Source organism: Oreochromis aureus, linkage group 16, assembly GCF_013358895.1.
Source record: "Oreochromis aureus strain Israel breed Guangdong linkage group 16, ZZ_aureus, whole genome shotgun sequence".
Classification (NCBI taxonomy): Eukaryota; Metazoa; Chordata; class Actinopteri; order Cichliformes; family Cichlidae; genus Oreochromis; species Oreochromis aureus.
In genome coordinates, this window is record NC_052957.1 from 16,001,680 (window position 1) to 16,020,944 (window position 19,265).

At 41.9% G+C, this 19,265-nt stretch overlaps 1 protein-coding gene across 4 annotated transcripts in view; it reads right to left on the reverse strand.

Annotated features, from left to right (window-relative positions):
• The window catches only part of lrp2a (low density lipoprotein receptor-related protein 2a), a 54,451-nt gene that overhangs the window by 2,074 nt on the left and 33,112 nt on the right, over positions 1-19,265 (reverse strand). For 2 of the 4 annotated variants that reach the window (XM_039600247.1, XM_039600246.1), the window contains 27 exons: positions 17,771-17,972; positions 17,400-17,695; positions 15,404-16,070; positions 14,148-14,318; positions 13,840-14,063; positions 13,557-13,734; positions 12,773-12,969; positions 12,433-12,678; positions 12,151-12,279; positions 10,613-10,732; positions 8,712-8,828; positions 8,029-8,145; positions 7,714-7,851; positions 7,433-7,555; positions 7,202-7,330; positions 6,292-6,423; positions 6,058-6,189; positions 5,844-5,987; positions 5,598-5,763; positions 5,390-5,518; positions 5,074-5,297; positions 4,798-4,977; positions 1,841-1,960; positions 1,571-1,661; positions 1,354-1,421; positions 364-481; positions 149-269 (listed from right to left, as the gene is read on the reverse strand). In XM_039600247.1, the coding sequence (XP_039456181.1) occupies positions 149-269; positions 364-481; positions 1,354-1,421; positions 1,571-1,661; positions 1,841-1,960; positions 4,798-4,977; positions 5,074-5,297; positions 5,390-5,518; positions 5,598-5,763; positions 5,844-5,987; positions 6,058-6,189; positions 6,292-6,423; positions 7,202-7,330; positions 7,433-7,555; positions 7,714-7,851; positions 8,029-8,145; positions 8,712-8,828; positions 10,613-10,732; positions 12,151-12,279; positions 12,433-12,678; positions 12,773-12,969; positions 13,557-13,734; positions 13,840-14,063; positions 14,148-14,318; positions 15,404-16,070; positions 17,400-17,695; positions 17,771-17,972 (4,679 nt within the window). Of the gene's footprint in view, positions 1-148; positions 270-363; positions 482-1,353; positions 1,422-1,570; positions 1,662-1,840; positions 1,961-4,465; positions 4,978-5,073; positions 5,298-5,389; positions 5,519-5,597; positions 5,764-5,843; positions 5,988-6,057; positions 6,190-6,291; positions 6,424-7,201; positions 7,331-7,432; positions 7,556-7,713; positions 7,852-8,028; positions 8,146-8,711; positions 8,829-10,612; positions 10,733-12,150; positions 12,280-12,432; positions 12,679-12,772; positions 12,970-13,556; positions 13,735-13,839; positions 14,064-14,147; positions 14,319-15,403; positions 16,071-17,399; positions 17,696-17,770; positions 17,973-19,265 lie in introns of those variants that run through there. The other 2 variants (XR_005608684.1, XM_039600248.1) reach the window with 2 other exon arrangements.

A 19,265-nucleotide genomic window follows, 5' to 3' on the forward strand; every position in this document is an offset into this window, starting at 1 on the left:
TAGTCATTACTGAACCTTAAAATATTTGTTAAGCTCTCAAACAAGCACTTCTTGAAGTGGTATGAGAACATGTTCAAAAAGGCTGATTGTATACTTTTAGTGATCCTGGAAATGATTAGGTGCTTGTATGCATTTATCCAAGACTCACCATCTGAATGCCTGTGTCAATGAATGACACTCCAATGTGTGAGGGTCCGAGATCCACATTATCACCCGACCGAAACGTCACCCCATTCCCAGTGTCAGCGGATTTCACCAAGCTGCTGAGGCTGAACAAAAACAAAACACAAACACCTGAACTTTGGTCTGAAATCTATACCGTGAGCTCCATCATAGTTTTAACTGAAAAGAAGTGGTAGAAACCTGGGTAGTTTGGGCATGGAGGGGATGAAAGAGCCTGTTCGTTTGTAGTTGAGGAAAACTCCAACAGCCAAACCTCCAGTAATCAGGATGATAATGACAGCCAATAGAACAGCCACAGCTAAAGGAAAAGGGGGGTAAATATGCAGATTCACGGTTACAGGACGTTCGCAGTGAGGTGCAGATCATTAACACGACTAATAACATTTTGCTGACAAGCCCATTACTGTTTGTGACTTTTAGCAGACCTGTTAGTTTATGTTAAACATTGGTCAAACTGATGTGTTAATTAGCTAGCTATTAAAAACTCTGCGATTTCATCCACTCAACAAATTCTGCAAATGCTGAGCCAGAATGTTCCCATCTTAAAATTTTAGGTAAATAAGCAGTAAATAAATGTGACTTCTTCAGCATGCATGCAGGAAATATTGCTTTAAGTAGAGCTTGACTGATATAGGATTTGGGATACAGGACTGATGCTGATATTTGGTGATTTAAAAAGCAGCCGATATTTTTCACAGAGAAAAATATCGGCTGCTTTTTGTGAAACATTTATGTGTAGTTATTTATGAGGCCTTACTAAGATAATATGACAATGCAGTTTATAAATAAACTTCTTTTCATCTCTCAACAAGTGGCAGATTACTCGTTTGTGATCTGCTCAGATCAGCTGGTTGTTGCTTGCCGCTTTCCAAACTGTGAGTTACCGACAAAAGTTGCAGAGTGCCCTCTGGTGGACAAACTATACCACGTCAACACTCGTAACGTAGTTAAATCAGAATCAGAATACTTTATTAATCCCTAAGGAAACTGAAAGGTCCCATCTCTACTTTAAATATTTCTTCTTAATTTTTTTTTTCATTTATTACCTTTTACTAACGCCAATAACAATATAGTGGCAAATAGCTACTACTGGCCAACAATAACACTGGGTCTAGCTCTAATATTAAGACATTAAAAAATGTTAGTAAGCTTATAAGTAAACGACCATACCTGTTCCTGCTGGAGCACCCCTCGACTTTCCCATCTCACAGTAGCTGCCCACATAGCCATAAGGACATCTGCACAAAATCATGATCAAATGCGATAACAATCTTTAGCCGCAGGAAAACCTCACTGGTAAAACAACCTGAAGTGTGCTGGAAAATTCCAAAGATATGAGGTATCACTGACAGCGATGGGTAAAAATGGCCGCGGCACATGAACTCACTTGCACTTGGGCAGGCCCCCTTCATCAGTGTAGCAGGTTCCACCATTCATGCATCTACATGCAAGCGGCATTGCAACAGGAGCCTCAATGGCTGCAGGAGCAAAAGCCAGGCATACCAGAGAGTCAACAACAATGAAACAATATCACAGCACAGTCTCTCAAAACCACACAGGAGCAGCCAAGCACGAGTGGAGGATGGATGTATTGATGCGAAATCCCAGCTTACGTGAGGGTGCAGACAGTACATGCACTGCGGTTGTTGTTATTTACCTGCGTCACATTCGTTGGAGTCAAACTCCACCGGAGAGGAGCCTTGCGGGCAGGCACAGGTGTATCCACCAGGTCGAAGAAGACACAGGTGACTGCACACATTCTTACAAGGGTTGGACACTAATGACATCAGAGAGCGAAAGCAACACAGTGAGCAAAATAAAAGTATTTTGAGAAATATCTTAAGCTGTCAACACATTTCAAGACATATTACCACGTCACTAGTCCTCATCTACAAGAGAAAACACTTAAAACTAAGCCCTTTATAATTACATTGGTCCCTCTGTCTGTGCTTAACTACATAAAACTAAGTTTAATGTATTGTGCTTCCTGCCTGAAAATTAACAAATTACAGAGACTTGGTCTCACTCTGTGACTTCAAATGATTTCTACAGAAACTCAATTTATCTGGATCTCAGTTTTATACTCACAAGTATGCCTATTGTCAGTGAGGGTTTAGCTAATTTCAAGCTTTATATAGTATTCTTGGACTGTTTGCCTTTATTTGATAGAACAGCATAGATTAGACAGAAAAGTGGTGAGCGATCATGTGGGGGATAACACGCGCTGCAATCCTGCCACACCTGAAAGCCATTGCCTGCTACTTCTTGTTTGTTATAGGAGGGTCGTCAGCTAATGCAGGTCAACTGTGTCTTGCAGGCTATAAAAGCTGGCCCAGATAAACTTATTTGTGATCGTTATGTCTTGGTTTGGTTATGTTTGATAAATGATTTTATATTTAAGTCAACTTCTTGTGCGGACTCCCTCCTGGCCACCTACTCTGATCCAGTTTGTGACAAATGGGAGCTCATTCAGGATCTTTAGATCCATTAATAAGCTTAAAATTGAGTCTGTGTTGTGGCTAACTTAACTTGTGGTTTGCTAAATGCTCAGCTGAGTAGAACTGCTTTTCGAGTCTAAAGTAGTTCTGGTATTTAACATTGTGACTAATATCTAAGGGATATCCACGTAAGATAATAGTTTGGATTAGTTACATTGGTTTACTTTTTCTGTGGTTAATGTAGGAAGAGATCAGTAAAAGGTTCTATCTCAAATTTAAATCCAGGAAACTGAAGCATTAAAGCATGTGCTAACATGCTCAGGTGAGCCAAGCTAGCACCCAGTCCTACATGCTTATTGTGTAGCTTTGCATGATTCACATTCAGAGTTGTGAGTTTAAGATTAGGGATATCCCCACTGATGTCCTTTAGATAATTTCTGCCACTCATAAAAATGTTTTTGTTCATAAGTGAAAAATTTCTAAATGTAGAAAAAAAAAATTGTGTGAAACCAAACATTTAGAGCCTCTTGGAGCTTTTTTCTTACTGTTTGAAATTAGTTTGAAATTCTGTTCAAAGAATGAATTAAAGAGAACTTAAACTATCAATGTTTTGTTTTTTTTTGTTTTTTTTTAACCTGTCCCGTTTGGTTCTTTTGCCATCAGAATTATTGTCTAAAGGCGAAGAAAGATGCCCAACGGATTTACTTTACCAAATTGACCATCCCAGCCTTGCCGTAATGGTCCATTTGATTCACCTTTATTGTTTATTTTATTTTCACTTGCTGAATACGGGACAGACTTAACTGGGGAAAGAAAGGGAGAAAGAAAGAGGGAAAGAAAAACAGCGGGGAAGAGGGACGGGAAAAGGGCAAAAACCAAAACCAACAGAATAAGCAGACAAAAAATACATATATCGATCATCTGGATCACCTGTTGAGAAAGAAAGAGAAAGCAAGCAGAAGAAAACGAGAGTAATAAACAACATCACAATGATCTATGGGAATATGACAGTAAATACTAAATGTTAGACATTATTGTGCAGCACGTAAGATCGACAGCGCACAGTGTGCTTTGAGGTAAGAGCCAAAAAGGGTGTAGTTTGTGTGTGATCACCTGTGTGTACACCTGTGAGCATGGACGCGCTTGTTTTTTTTTTTGTTTGTTTGTTTTTTTTAAAGGTTCCTTCATGTAATGATCTGCTAGAGGGTGTGGGGGGCCACTGCCCCGTCCTCCAGGGCATGACGCAGGTATGGAGGAGATCAAAACTCCAGACATCCAGAGGCCCCCAGAACACAAGAGACCAAGGAAGACCAACAGAGGGACAGCTGCGTCACTATCCCAGAAAGAGCTGAGGAGAGTCCCAGATGAGGGGTCACTCAGCAGCCGCGGAGCAGAAGCCAGGGGGGGTTGCAGTGACGTGCCCGTGAGCTCCGCCGGCAGCCAGCTGTGCCTGAGTGACCGAGCCCCGGGCCGAGGCCGAGGGCACCCGCCTCCGGTGGCCCGGCGAGCCCCAGGCTCCAGGCCCCGATAAGCAGCCGCCAAGGAGTGAGCGGTGTGTACCTGGGCGCCCACCCCCGGACACAGAGAACCACCAACGCACCGATGTCTGAGGGCGTCCACCACCGGCAGGGGAAGTGGTGGGGGGAGATAGGCCTCCAAACCTTGGAGGGCCTGAGATGTCCCCAGAGAGGTGGCGTCTGATACCCAACCTGACATATAGACACAGACATACAGGCACACACAGATACAAACATCCATTCCCACCCTCATGCTCTCATAGGCAATTATTCCACATTCAACCAACGCGGAGACAGACATAAAGAGACGCTGTACACACAATCACTCTCCCCAAGTGTACTCTAAGAACCGGGTCTGGGTACCCTTGTCCCTGGAGGGGGAAACTGCACCCAGACCCAGGTGGTGTTACCCTTTTCCCTGCGGTGGGGAGAAGCAGACCGCCCCGACTCCAACTATCAATGTTGAATCCAATAGTCTCTGAATGCCAACACTTCACTTAGACTAGTAAGTGAATGAAAGTAACCATGACTTATTTGGCATTAATAGTGAGTTGCATGTAATTACACTAACATTGTTAATATCCAACAGAAGAGTAAAACCTTTACAATGGTTACATAAATGACATGATATATACTGTATTAGATAAATGAGTTCTGACCTGACTGATTGTGTCGGTGCTCCTGGTAAATTCGGATTTGTGTCAGCCAAGGGTTTATGGTTAGAACTTTGACTTTGTTTCCTCTCCCGAACTTGTTTATCCTCCACACTTCACCTTTGTCTTTTGTTGTCCAGTACACATGTCCCTCAAAGACATCCACACTGTAGGGATGTCCTATGTCTGGGAAAAGTAAGAATGAACACAAACTATAACTTACACTGAATCTGTCAGGGTCTTATCTGTTTGAATGGTTTCTGCAGATATCAGTGCACTGACCTCCTGATATGACGATTCTCCTGTCTGTGCCATCAGGCTTCATGGATTCAATAATGTTTTCTTTGGAGTCACACCAATAGATTCTGTTTCCATTCAGATAGTCCACAGTCAAACCAGTAGGCCAGCCCAGGTCCTCCTTCTGTACCAACACCTGTCTGTGCTGACCGTCCATCCATGCGGACTCTATCCTGGGGTTCCTGCCCCAGTCTGTCCAGTACATCATCCTGTCCAGAAGCAATCACAGAAATAACCCATTATTTCCCCAAACACTTTAAGATTAAATCTTTATGAACAAATGGTGTATACATCCTCATACCCGAGTGATGGGTTCACAACAATGGCAGCTGGCTGGTCGAGATCAGTGTGGATTAACCACTTCCTGTACCGTCCATCAAGTTTGGCCACTTCAATTCGATTGGTCCCAGCATCCGTCCAGTAAATGTGCCTGTGAACAGTGATTTAAAATACTGAGTAGAGATCATCATCTACAGCGTAAAAGTAAAGCCTCATTCCTGATTAATTACCTCCCAACCCAGTCCACAGCGATACCATCAGGATTGGCAATGTAGCGCAGATTCAGGTCCACTTCTTTCACCGGGTTGTTGCCGTAATCATTGAATGTGGTCATATAGGCACGTTTGATAGAGCCAAACTGAGATCCCCGACCCAGAACTGTCCAGTACACAATACCTGCACAACAGAGGAAAACCTATTTTACTCATATTCTCTGCATGCCACAATATTTTAAAGCTATACCGTAGCAGTCTTACTCAGGCCTTGACCGTCTGGATCCCACAGGTAGTCCAAGGCTTGGATGTGCTCGGTGTTGTCTACATAGTCTGAATACTGCTCAGAGGACAGGTTATACCGACGGATGCGAACATTGTCTGGCAAAAGCATCACTGGCGGGTTTCCTATAGAGACAGTGAAGTGTTGTAAATGAGGTTATAAACTAAAAGGTTTATAAAGAGCATTGTCCTTTACCTTGAGCAGCACACTCAGTCCCATGGGGCTCGCCAAAAGAAAGAAAGCCATCAGCACAGAAACACTCATAGCTGCCCTTTGTGTTTTTGCAGTCCTGTGGACACGTCCCATACACCTCACACTCATTCACATCTAAAGAACAACAAAAGAGAACACAAACTGAATGCTATAAAACACGTCTGTGGGAGTGTAACTAGTTTTAATACACCACTGACTAACGTGTGTGTTGTTTACCTTCACAGTTGTGTCTTTCTGTTGATTTGGGCTTATATCCAGGTCTGCAGGAGCAGAGGAACCCTCCTCCTGTCAGGTCTGTACAGTTGTGTTCACAGATGTTAGCACTGCATGAGTGCCCACTGGTTTGGTCTGAGAAAAGTGGATTTAATGAAAACATGCATTGAATTTAAAGCTGGACACTCACAAATGTTAACTGAGTGTTAGCCATTATATCATGCAGTCACTTTCTCTTACCGAGTCAGGGAAAAGTGAAGTTAAAATATGTATTCTGTCACAGTCCCAGAGTTTGGGGTTTGATTTCTACATTTACTTTTTCTAGTAGTACGTTGTCATTTTTGGGATTCAGCGTGTTCCCACTGTTTTTGTAGTGTGATGAGCTTCAGTTTTATAGTCTAAGTTCTACTTCTTGTCTGGTTATATGGAGCTGTGGATGGCTGATCCTTGATTCACTTACTTTTCTGACTTGCGGTACTTCTCATCTCCACTTCCCTTTTCGGCCCATTCTGTTTAAATAGTCCTGTCTCCCTCTTTGTCCTTATGACATCATTTTTTACCTTCTCCACTTTTTCATTTTATGTTCAGTCATGTTTCTTTCAGCTATGTTTACTTCTATGTTCTGGAGTGTTTAGCGGAGGTTTCAGACTTTGTACTTTCCCAAGTAAAGCGCTACGTTTTGTTGTGAGGTCAGCCTGTAGTGTCCTGCATCTGGATCAGTCTGTTTGCCTACACTGTTCAACAGCCCCCAGACTACAATGAGAAATCAGACAGATATATTCATATGTTGAATCTGTTTACATGTACGGTACTGGATTAAGTCAGTTTAGATTAGCAATTTAAGGGGTTTTTTTTGTATTTATTTATCCACTCTGACTCTGTTACTAATTTGCTCTTTGCTGATATTACTTACGACAGCCAAGTTCATCAGATTGATCTCCACAGTCGTCATAATCGTCACAGGCGTACTGAAGAGGGATACACTGTCCGTTACTGCATTTGTACTCATCATCTGTACAAGGTCCATGTGTTGGCTTTTGACCTAAAAGAGGAGAAACATGGTGATTCTCAACAGAAGCTGTAAAGATATTCAGCTCTGTGCTCTCTCAAGTATAATAGTAAAGAGTAAAAAACAGGTACTTACAGTTTTCCTGCCTCTCATCAGAGCCATCACCGCAGTCATCAACTGAGTTACACAGCTCGTGGCTGTAGATGCAGCGGTTATTGTCACAGTGAAAACGAAACGGAGCCTCACATTGGATGTCCACTGTGGATGAACAGAGTAAACCTACTTTAGCAGGTTCAACCATTCAAATGAACAGCACGCTGTACAAAAAGTGTGGGAATCATGAGTTAGCGTGCTGTTAGATTTGGCTTTGTGTGTGGTGGACTTGAGGGACTGTGGGTGTTTTAATAACTTCTTACAGCAGAGATGAAGCTCCTCATCTGAGTTGTCTCCGCAGTCATTGTCTCCATCACATTTCCAGTGAGGCGGGACACAAATGTGGTTCTTGCATTCAAACATGAATTGGGGGCAGTATGTGCCATTGGGATAGCGGGTTGCTGAAAGTCAGAAGCAGTCTATTGAACTAAATCTGTGACTTTCACACAAAAAAATCAATAACCAAACTCACAATCATCTCTCCTAATGAGACCTCGACAATCAGGAAGCAAATATAAAGAATCCAGTTATGTTATCAAAGAGTGGACACAGAAAACCAAATGATGAGAGACACTCACGGCATGACGTCTCATCCGTGTAGTCCAGACAGTCAGCATTCCCATCGCATTTGAAACGTTCAGCGATACAGTGTCCACTGCCGCACTGGAAGTAGCCAGGATGACAGATCCGCAACTCTGCAAATAAACAAGCTCAAAATTAAGCTTTACTTAACATAAGTAATGCAAAAGTAGGGTATAGCATAGTCAGGTGACAACAGCTAAACTGCATATAGCAGGTTCATCATCTACACAGACTGATAAACCTAAACCTACAAACAGCCTTAAATGATTAGTCACATTATAAAGCTCAGCCTTAATGATGCAGTTACATTGCATGACCTAAATGTGTGGATGAGGCAAAAATAGTGGCATTAGGTCCTGAATTTAAAACACTTAATGCTTATTAGATAATGTGTATTTGAGACATTTTAAGAGTTTTTAAGGAACCCCTGACAACCTTTTATTTCACACATATATTCATCAAGAATAAGTTTCTAAAGCAACGACCTGTCTGTCCAACGCTCACTGTAGAAACTCTCATTTGTAGCAGACTGAATAAACTCTTTTTGAAAAACGGACTGTTGGTGGTCCTGTCTGTCTGTGCTTCAAAACTGAAGGTTTTATTGCTTCTTTGTTTAGTGCGGCCCTCTGTTACTCACAAACAGGCCGACCCTGAGCCAAAACAAAGAGCCTCCACTTACCACAGTCCCTTTCATCCGAGTTGTCCTCGCAGTCGTTGTCATGGTCACAGACCCAACGGTCGGGAATGCAGCGCAGATTATCACAGCGATACTCGCTCTCCGTGCATGCGCGTGGTGCTGGGAGAAAACATGGAAACACAAATTAAACAAGGTGGAATCCAAGAAATGCACAAATATGACTTCTGTTTTTATTAAATCTGAGACAAAATGATGAAAACTACGTCAGAGGCTCTTATGTATGTCGCAAACTTTTCAACATAAAATGTTTAATGTATGATTTTCTTCCATATCCAAGTATTAAATACTGGATCTTATGTTAACTAAAGAAGTACACGCACACATTACTCTGCACTGAGCTCATGAGTTCAAGAAGACAAACTCTCTTGGCGTGGGTAACCAGCGCAGCAACACTGTGCTGCTCTGATTAAACACCATTGCTTCCTCTTTGAGTAGCAACATTATCCCAGTTACCTGGCATATTCTCAGACATGTTTAAATTCTTCAGGGCAAAAGGTGACAGACTCCTTCACTCCCTCTTTCTCAAACACTGAGGACAGCCTGTTTCTCTAGCAGCTGATAAGACTTCCTCTCTCACCGCTCCGCTGTCGGCAGAAGTCTCGAGCCTCTTACGAAAACCTCCCCAAATGTCTGAATAAATGATAGCGAGGCTATTCTTTGTGATCAACATCCTGCTTTCACTTGCGCTACACTAAAACCCAACAATAAAAATAGTTAAAGAGACAGCTGTCAGACCAGCCGACACCAAAACACAACCAAGCCGCTTTCACACATAAAGTCTAGACAACTGGGCGGGAATTGTCATGCACATATCAGGAGATCCATTTTCTCACTGTTTACTTGGACTGTGCCATATCATAGTATCTACGATGGTACTGATCTACATTTTTCTGTGATATAGAAGTGACAGCGTAACTTCACTTTCAATGACACAAGCTAAGAGATGTCTGACAGCGAGAGCCACGCGTCAGCCTCCAATGACCTAAAAGGGGAGCTACTTCAGCAACCTCCAGCTTATCACAATACTTTGGGAAATATGTTAGAAAATTGTTCCTGCTAAAAGTGGAAACAATAAACTTGTAGATTTACACTTCAAATTAGGTGGAGTGGCATCAGTCAGAGCAGCTTATGGAAAAGGATGGAACTTTGTTTGGATCATGCACATTACTGATCTCAGAGAAAAACGTGCCTTGTACCTGATTTAGCTACTAGCTTGGCCCAGAGCAGATGCACATGATAAAAAAATTATCTTTACTTTATTTTTATACATTTTTTTATGCATGAAATCTCTGTCTCTGTGTTTGTTTATTTCTTTAGGCTCCTGAAGCTTCTTATTGATATCAGCTATAAGTGCATCATTGCATTTCCAAGCAACAACCCAACAACTGACTAAATTATGTATTTTTAGCACTTATCAGAAGTATCATATCATTTCAATTTAATGACAACAATAATTCATTTCAGTTATTGTTTTATATCCACAGAAGTTGAATTATTCATGATTATAAACCACAGCCCTCTTCGCTTGTATATGTGCATCCCAATAACCAGACTATCCCATCAAAATATAAGTACAGTATAAAAACCCAGATTAAAACGTTATTAAAAAGTGCTGGATTTAAATAATGCTGACTTTTTTTCTACATGATGAAAAAAAAAATCTACATATCTATCGTTTTTCTCTGTGGTCTTCCTCTTCTGTTTCTGCTTGCCTGTACCATTGTCAACATCCTTTGTCCAATATATCCACTATCTGTGCTCAGCACATGTCCAAACCGTCTCAGCCTTGTCTCTCTTTGTCTCCAAACCGCTCAAACTGAACATGATCTGATATTTTTAGAAATAGTTCATAGTGTTTATCTGTGAGAGCCGAGATGACTCACTGCAGCTGCGCTCGTCTGAACTGTCCCCACAGTCGTCATCTCCGTCACACCTCCATCTCAGTGGGATACAGCGGTGGTTGTCACAGCGAAAGTCTCCGTTAGGATCACAGCTCAGTTCATCTGAAGAGAAGACCAGGGCGCATTAAAGCAATAATAGCTGTTATACACCAATATATATATATTTTTAACTCAAAACAATTGGCCTAACTTTTTCAAACCTCCAACAGAGGTACAAAAGACTTGTAGAAGCAAACACAAGAAAACATCTACTGCTGTATTTTTTATATAGAGGTAGTAGAATTTTTTTTTTACCAAATACACTAAAGTATTATCGTACTTAAAATATTTATACGGACAGGATATTTAAAAAATCTCCTAATACAATACAGTGTGACAAATTTGTCCTAAAATGTCAATTAAAACTTTAAAAACACAAATATAAATTTGCTGGGAATGTCAGTATACAGCATACATTTCATTAGACACTCCTATTTAAACTAATTGCAAATAAGAAACAGTAAACTGAGTGCATTCTTCGTTTTACATTATTTATTATAAAAGCTCCCTGACACTAGCCTGTCACTATGTCGGCACCAGCGTATAATGTATTAACCATTAAAGTATTCTCACTGTTGAGAAAATCAGTAAGAGATGAGAAAATATGAAGCTTTATCAGCAGGCACACTGAATTTCTAGACATTTAGGTAATGATAAAATGTCAGTTTGAAATAAAAGAGATCTTGCTTTTTAATTAAACTGCAAAGTGGTAGAAGGAGGCGAGCAGCCTGCCAAAGACAGATGGGTGACCTCTATCCATGCCAGTGTATGTCTGTCGGGGATAAGGCTGCAGGAGATGAGAAGCACAGAAGGGAGAGGAGTGCAGCAGAGCTGGTCTGAGCCATCGCTACCACACGGTGCTGGGGGTCAAAGATAGCGCGGTGTTAGCTAGTCCTGCCCTCCTAGCCCCTCCACCTGGCCCATCTGGTACATTCTTACAGGAAGATTAGCACAGATTTCCACTCCTGCGCAGGCATGGCACTAATGGAGTGAGGGCCTCTGATAAGAGACGGGAGGGCCGCGGCGAGTGTGTTTGGATCGTAGCAAGTACAAAGAGCCTTGTGTGAACCCTGCCCCCACGCAAGGACAGAGCACCAACACACACATATAAGCACGTACAAGTGGACTCATACCAGTGGACAGCTCATAAATCTGCCGTGCTCCCTGGGAGAGGTAAATGGTGGGGGAGGGTAAGTGGTGAGATGCTCTCCATCAGCATCAGCACCTCCCACTATCACACCGTGTAATGTTCCACAGGAGGCTGAGGCGTTGGCTAATTGCCCTTCACTCACTCCTTCAGCTAATTTCTTGTTTTGCACCTATTTTGAAATCCCTAAAAAATCTTACCTTGGATGAAAAAAACTGAATGTAAAAAAAGAAACATCAGGCAATAACGCTTTAAACGAAGGCGTGAAGTGTGTGTTTAGGAAAAACACAACATTTTCAGATTGCTGCCGCAACAAAGTTGGACTAAAACTCACCACAGCCCTGTTCATCACTGTTGTCTCTGCAGTCATTGTGGCCGTTGCAAACAGACCAAAGCGGCACGCAGCGGTAGTTCGTCCTGCAGGCAAACTCTGTATGGTTGTCACAGCGATATCCTGGTCCCACTTTGGAGAAAACAGTTCAATAATTAATATATTTTTTTAAATACTAATATCTATGGATACTTAACTTACTTTAAAGGGTAAAATTTCAATAAACTTATTACAGATTTAAGTTGTTTAATGTAATTAAAAGTTGATATGCTGTAATTTACTTACTGCATTCTTCCAGCGGTTCGTCAGAATTGTCACCACAATCATCATCTACATCACATTTCCAGCTCTGTGGGATGCAGCGTCCATTGCGGCACTTAAACTGTCCAGGGCGACAGGTCCTGGAGGAGCAGTGTGCAGGGTCCTCATCGGACTGATCGCCACAGTCGTCCTCACCATCGCACTGCCACGACTCAGGGATGCAGCGCTTGTTTGCACACTGCCACTGGTGTGACTCACACATGTGTGTAGCTACAAAGTATACAAATATGTACTTTTAAAATCATTAGGACATGGGATGCAGGCAGGAAGACATAACAGCCTCAAAAAATGAATAAAAACCTACCACAGAGCACAGCGTCTTCATCTGATCCGTCGTGACAGTCCTGGTTGGCGTTACACAAAAAGTGCGGACTGGTGCAGTTTCCATCATTGCACTGAAACTGACCAAGCCTGCAATGCCGAGACGGACAGGTGGAGGGCTCGTCTGAGCCGTCCCTGCAGTCCGCCTGCCCATCGCATTTCCACCAAATAGGAATGCACCTGTTGAAGCAGAAGTGAGCATTATGTAAAGCTTTAAATTACTTACTTAACCCATGTGTTGAATAACAAAGTCCAGACCAAAACAGGCACCTTGACTTCCTTTAACCATTTAAATTTATTGAATTTCCTACATATAGACTCTGATTTTGAGGAAGGCTGAAAAAATACTCCTCTCCAAATGCTCACATTTTCAAATACAAGGGCAACTATATCAATACACAAAACCTCGGCAAAAGTATTTGAGACCTGTGAGAATGTATTTTACACAAACACTAGGTGGGACTATTCTTCAAAGGCAATCTTAAAAAAGTGAACCGTATTCAAGTTTTTTGAACTGGTGGATGAGAAGCTGGAAAGATGAAGAATTTTGTGGAAAAACCCCCCAAAAAGAATAAAAATGCATAAAGTCATATGAAGGGTGTAAGTAGCAGGGACATTTTTGGGATAAAAACATGGTTATAAATAATCTTGTCCTCCTTATTTCCATTAATGTATCACAGTCAATTCAAAAATGATATTTAAAAAATGTAGCAAATAATAAAAAAAGATCAGAAAACATGCCAAAGATTAAAGAAGCTTTAACAAACCGTTCATTGTTAGCACATCTGTATTGGGTGCTGGTGCACATGGGAAGGCATCGGGTCACACCTCCTATTTGAATTGTCAGGAAATGGTCTGGGCACTCACAGGTGTGTTCTCGCCCCCCGTGACTGATCAAGCACAGGTGTGAACAGCCTCCATTGTTCACCGCACAGGGGTTGTTTACTGTTAGAGGAAGAGCAACACTCATTAAAACACTTTGGTCTCTGGAAAAACAGAGACCAGGTACGGTTTAGTCCTTGGTGAATACCTGTAACACGATTCACTCACCAATAGGCTGCCTGTAAGGATGGTACACGTGGATGTCAAATGGTCTGTGTGTGGTGTTAACGAGTACTTGACGGCCGGAGCCGCCGTATTTGTTGCCTTTCTCCACCGTGCGCGTGTTCCAGTCAGTCCAATATACAGTGTCCTCAAACACAGTCAGGGCAAACGGGTGAGGCAAGTCTCCGTCGTACACCGTGTGTCTGTGCTGACCATCCAAGTCAGAGTACCTGACAGAAGAAATAAATTCAAAGAGTTACTGGCTTCCTCTTACGGCAGGGTAAAAGAATCTGCCTGTTTTCAGGCGCACTTACTCAATGTAGTTGAGGTGAGCATCGGACCAGTAGAGCCTGTCGTTTGTGTAGTCGATTGTAATACCGTTGGGCCACTCGATCTTTGTGGTGATGATGGCCGATTTGTTGGTTCCATCCATTCCAACACGACCTATAAAGGCTTTGTCTCCCCAGTCTGTCCAGTACACAAATCTATCAGGGAGATAAGACATATACATTATTTAACCTCTTGAGACCCTACACCCTACATACCTCGTATATAATGTTTTGTACTTTGCCAAAAAATGTAGACTCTTTTGTGTTGTGCTGTAAAATGACCCCACTGCCCCGAGGTGAAGCTGTATTTTAAACAAGCAAAACAAAAAAACAAAGGATGTAACAACTATATAACCAGGTAAGAACTTCCTGTTCAAAACAGAAGCTGAATTTATAGATTTATAAAGTGTAACTAATCACAAATAGCTAGCTGAAATTAAAAATACAACCCAAGCAAGAGCTCAGGTTGCAGGAAGTTAGGGAAATACCCGCTTAGCATTGAGAATAAGTGTTTTAACCGCAACTGATGGTTATTTAAGTGCTGTGCTACATGTTTTGGCAGCAGGATAACAATGAAACAATAAATGATCATTAAAAGCAACAGTAATATTAAGATACAAATAAAACATTTTAAAAATTCTACAGTTTGGGGATTACTTAATGTTTTCCAGGTGCCACAATAACAGTTATTTGCTTACTGAATGCTTCTGATCACTAATATCTACACTGTGAAAACTTTGGACATAAGTAATCTGGTCCTTGTTACACATCAAAATTAAAGGTAGAGTCTTCAGGTAGTATAATTAAAATCTAATAAATTCAGATAAATTGCCTCTAGCTTTACACAAAAACAAAAGGTTGTCCACATTTGTGAACAAAGGTGCAAGGAACAAAATGATTATAATTTTAAGTGGGCTTAAAAACAGCAGATCTTCAAGTTGTTCTTATAAATTTTTAAAATCTACAGTAAAAACACACCATAACTTTGTCTGCTTCTATACTGAACATATTGAAAATAGCCTTAATGGAGACATATGAGGGAAAGTAAGAGGGAAAAAATTTAATAAATTTCTTACATTTGTTAAGTTTACTGATATTTCAGAAAATCTGCCAACATGGGTTTGGGCCTGAATCAGAATGACCCTTTAGAGGGTGACACGTCAATAAGCATAAATCTGTATCAGATGGTTATTTCTGACCATCTGATAAGCAAAAATATTTATTATATTTGGATTCCTCACCCATATTTGGGATGCAACACAATGCCTCTGGGGTTTTCAAAGCAGTAGGTGTTATTGGCATCCACGCAGTGTTCAGCTAGTTTCTTGACAAAGCGACCATCCAGTTCAGACACTTTGAGACAATCCAGGAAGCTGTCCACCCAGTAGAGTTTCCTGGCTACCCAGTCAACTGCGAGGCCCTCCCCATGCAAAACTCCATTAACCACCACCTCTCTGTTACTGCCATTGTTATACATCCTTTCTATCACTCTGCGGCTCACATCAATCCAATAGAGACGCTTGTCAACGCGATCAAAGTCCATGGCCACCACACTGGTCAGGCCCTGCAGAATGAGAGAATAGGCCGCCCCATCTGTTGACAGGTTCCTCAGATAGTAGCGGTTGCTGAAGATCAGGTACGGTGAAATGTTGCTGTTTTGACGGCAGCTGCGCCCATCCGGCTCTCGGAGGAAACCTGGAGCACACTTGCACATGTGGGAACCAACTGTGTTTTCACAGAGTTGACTGCACACGCTGGGGGTCTCTGTGCACTCGTCGACATCGTCGCATGTTTTGCCATCAGACATGAGGCGGTAGCCAGGACGACAGGTGCATATGAAGCTAGTAGGTGTGTCGGTGCAATTGTGATCGCAGTGGTGAATGGATGGGTCTGTGCACTCATTGATACCTACAGTTAGATAAGTAAAAGAGCCCAAAAATTAAAGTCATAAAAAAAAAACCATTTAACCAATTACTATATTATAGTGCTAGATCTATAATCAGTTTGCTAAATTAACATTCTTGGATATATTTGTTTGTTACAGATAAGTGTAACAATTTTTCAAAAGTGGATACAAGAGTGAGAATTTGCATGTTTGTCTCTCTGAAGCAAAATAATTGCAATGACACATTGCTCCAAAGATTTACTGATGATTGCAGCTGCGCAGGGCTGTGCAGGTCGCCGGATTACCCTTTTACCACCATGACACATACAACTATGTTTGAACATTTAACTTTCATCCAGTGACATTCAAACTCAAAGTCAAATCTCATTTAGACTTGACTCATGTTTGCACACCCTGTCCTCAATTTTTATTATTATTATCATTATTATTATTAACAGGCATACATTAAGAGTCAGATAACTGTGTGTCACACCACCAGGTACTTTAGAATCACCAACTGACCTCATAAGCAGGTCTTTGGACAGGTTCAGACCAGGCGACTGACACAGCTGTGCTGTTAAGCCGTTTGCTACATTGGCTACCTTGTGTAACTACTTTAACTACACTATCAAGTACTTAAGGTTGGGTTGGTAAGTGTCTCTGTGTTCTACCCTCCTTTAGTTTAGTCTATGATATGGACTTATACAATGCTTTTTTTTGCTCTCACTTAGGATTCAGAGCACTTTTCAATGTACACATTTTTAACACTCACACACATGCAAACCTAGAGAGATACATCATGGGATACTTGGGATACTCTTCCCCAAGGACGCTTCAACATACAGATGCAAGAGGTGAGGACTGAACCACGAACCTTCTGAATAGTCAACAACCCTCTCTAAATCCAAGCCTAGGTAAGAATTGTGCAACCAGCAAGGAGTGTAAAATGTCCATAAGTGTGACTGAACAAATAGTATGACTTCTAAAGTTGACTTCTATATGACTGAACATGTACGATTTCACACTAGTACAATTCAAAAAAGCAAGTCTAGTTTATATAAATATATTTTCTTGCCTTTCCCAACAGCCAGATTGAAAATGGTTGCCGTCTTGTATTTTTGAAAGACTAATGAGCTTTATCAAAGGAGGTAATCATAAAAGAGTTTACATACCAATTTTGGTGCTTGTATCCACCTGTGAACAATTTCCCTGTAATGTTAAGTTATCTGCTGCTCTATTGTTTTACAAAGGTAGGAAAGCTTCAGTTGAGTCTGATGTTGCTGTGCCTTCTTCTCAGTGAGGCTCACATCTTATCAGAGCGAGCAAGCGCTCTCAAAATACTTTTCACTCACCGCATCCTTTCTCGTCGCTGTTGTCAGAGCAGTCATCACTCCTGTCACACACCTGGCTCAAGGAGATACAGTGACCATTCTCACATTTGAAGTCTCCTGGGGGGCAGGTGGGTGCTGGCGTGTGGCACATGTGCTCCAGCTCATCGGACTCATCCCCGCAGTCGTTGTCGCCATCGCAGACAAAGTCACGTGACACGCAGCGGCCGTTCTGGCAGGTGAACTGATGTTGCTGGCAAGGCTGGTACGTGCAGCCCTGCTCATCGCTGCTGTCTCCACAGTCGTTACGACGGTCGCACCTGATTTGAAGAGCAGAGAAAACTCAAATTTCCAGTCAGACTCATCACAGATGATATCCCAGAGTTCCTTCTAACCTGTAAGAGCTGCGTATGCAGAGACCATTATTACAGGTGAACTCGTTGATGCCGCAGGACCTGCGCGTGCAGTTTTGACGCTCATCTAAAGCATCCGCACAGTCCGCATCTCCATCACACACCCAGTCACGGGGAATACATTTCCGCTGAGGTGGCCTGTTGTTCACACATGTGAACTCTGCACTTGAACACGTGCGATTGGCTGAAAAAGACAAACAAAACAGGAGTTTTACAAGAAGTTAAATATTGAATGCGGTGACCCAGCGTCAACCTACATATTTTGTGAATCCAAAAACATTCCAAACTGTATTTCAAAACATGCGGCTATGACCACAAATTCTTTATCCGTCTCATGTGATCACTTCGCATTGTTTGAAGTGAGTCTCCTACAGCGCTGAAGTCTTTAGCTTCAGGCATCTTATTTTTGGAGCGCATGTCGGTGAAATATAAGAATCTTGATCCACCCTGAGCCAGGAAGCCAAAGAAAGGAGACATGCACAAAGTAGCGAGTGAAGCAGGAGAAATTAGGAATGTCAGCTCCTTGGACTGGAGACCTTCTACAGGACACTTAGATGCTGGCAGCTCACTTCCATTGTCCCTACAAACAACACTCACCCAGTGGTGTGTACCTAAATCAGCATCCCGAATAACAACAGGAAGCAGGAGGGGGCGAAGTCGAGAAGTGGTGGAGAACAAGAGGATGGTCTTCGAGGCGGGATGGGGCGGTAAAGAAGTGAGAAGATGTAGTAAAATAATTAAGCAGAATTACCAACTCGTGGCTTAATACCTCTGCAGTCAATAGGATTTGCTCTTTAACTGAGTCAACGGTGTAGGGACGAGCCTTCCATTCTCATTTTGAGTTATTGTGTAAAGTTATGTTCAACAGCATGTGTTTTAAAACATTACATCACACCAGAGTTGACCTTTAACCTCTTGGATATTAAATCTCATTTAATCATTTTATCCTGTTAAACATTTCTGTGAACTTTTGCTCGAGTGGCTGAATGTGTCCCAAGATTTTGGTGATACTGGAGTTGGGTGAATTGTAAAGTCATGTCCAAGATTTGTTTTGTTTTTTTAGATCATGGTGACCTTTGACCTTTGTAAAGCAAATTTTAACTCTAACCACCAATTTTTCTAAATTTGTACCAAGTTGGATATTCTCTCGGGCAAGCTCACATTTGTGATCGTGGCAAAATTTAGTCGAAATTTCAGGTTATTATCTCAAAACTTTACTCGTGGATACCCAGTTGTTTTTTAACTGATGGACAAGCTGCCATAGTTACTAGTGCCAGTCTTCTTCTTCGTGTTCTTTTGGATGCTCCCTTTAGGGGCTGCCATAGTGAATCATCTGCCTCCAGGTGACCCTATCCAATTATTTCTCATCTGCCTATTGGATTTGGGAAAGATGACCAACCGTCCTCAATGACCCAGGCACGGACCAGCGCCAAGACTGGTCTGTCAACCCTGTATGGCTGGGTTTTGTAACCAGCAT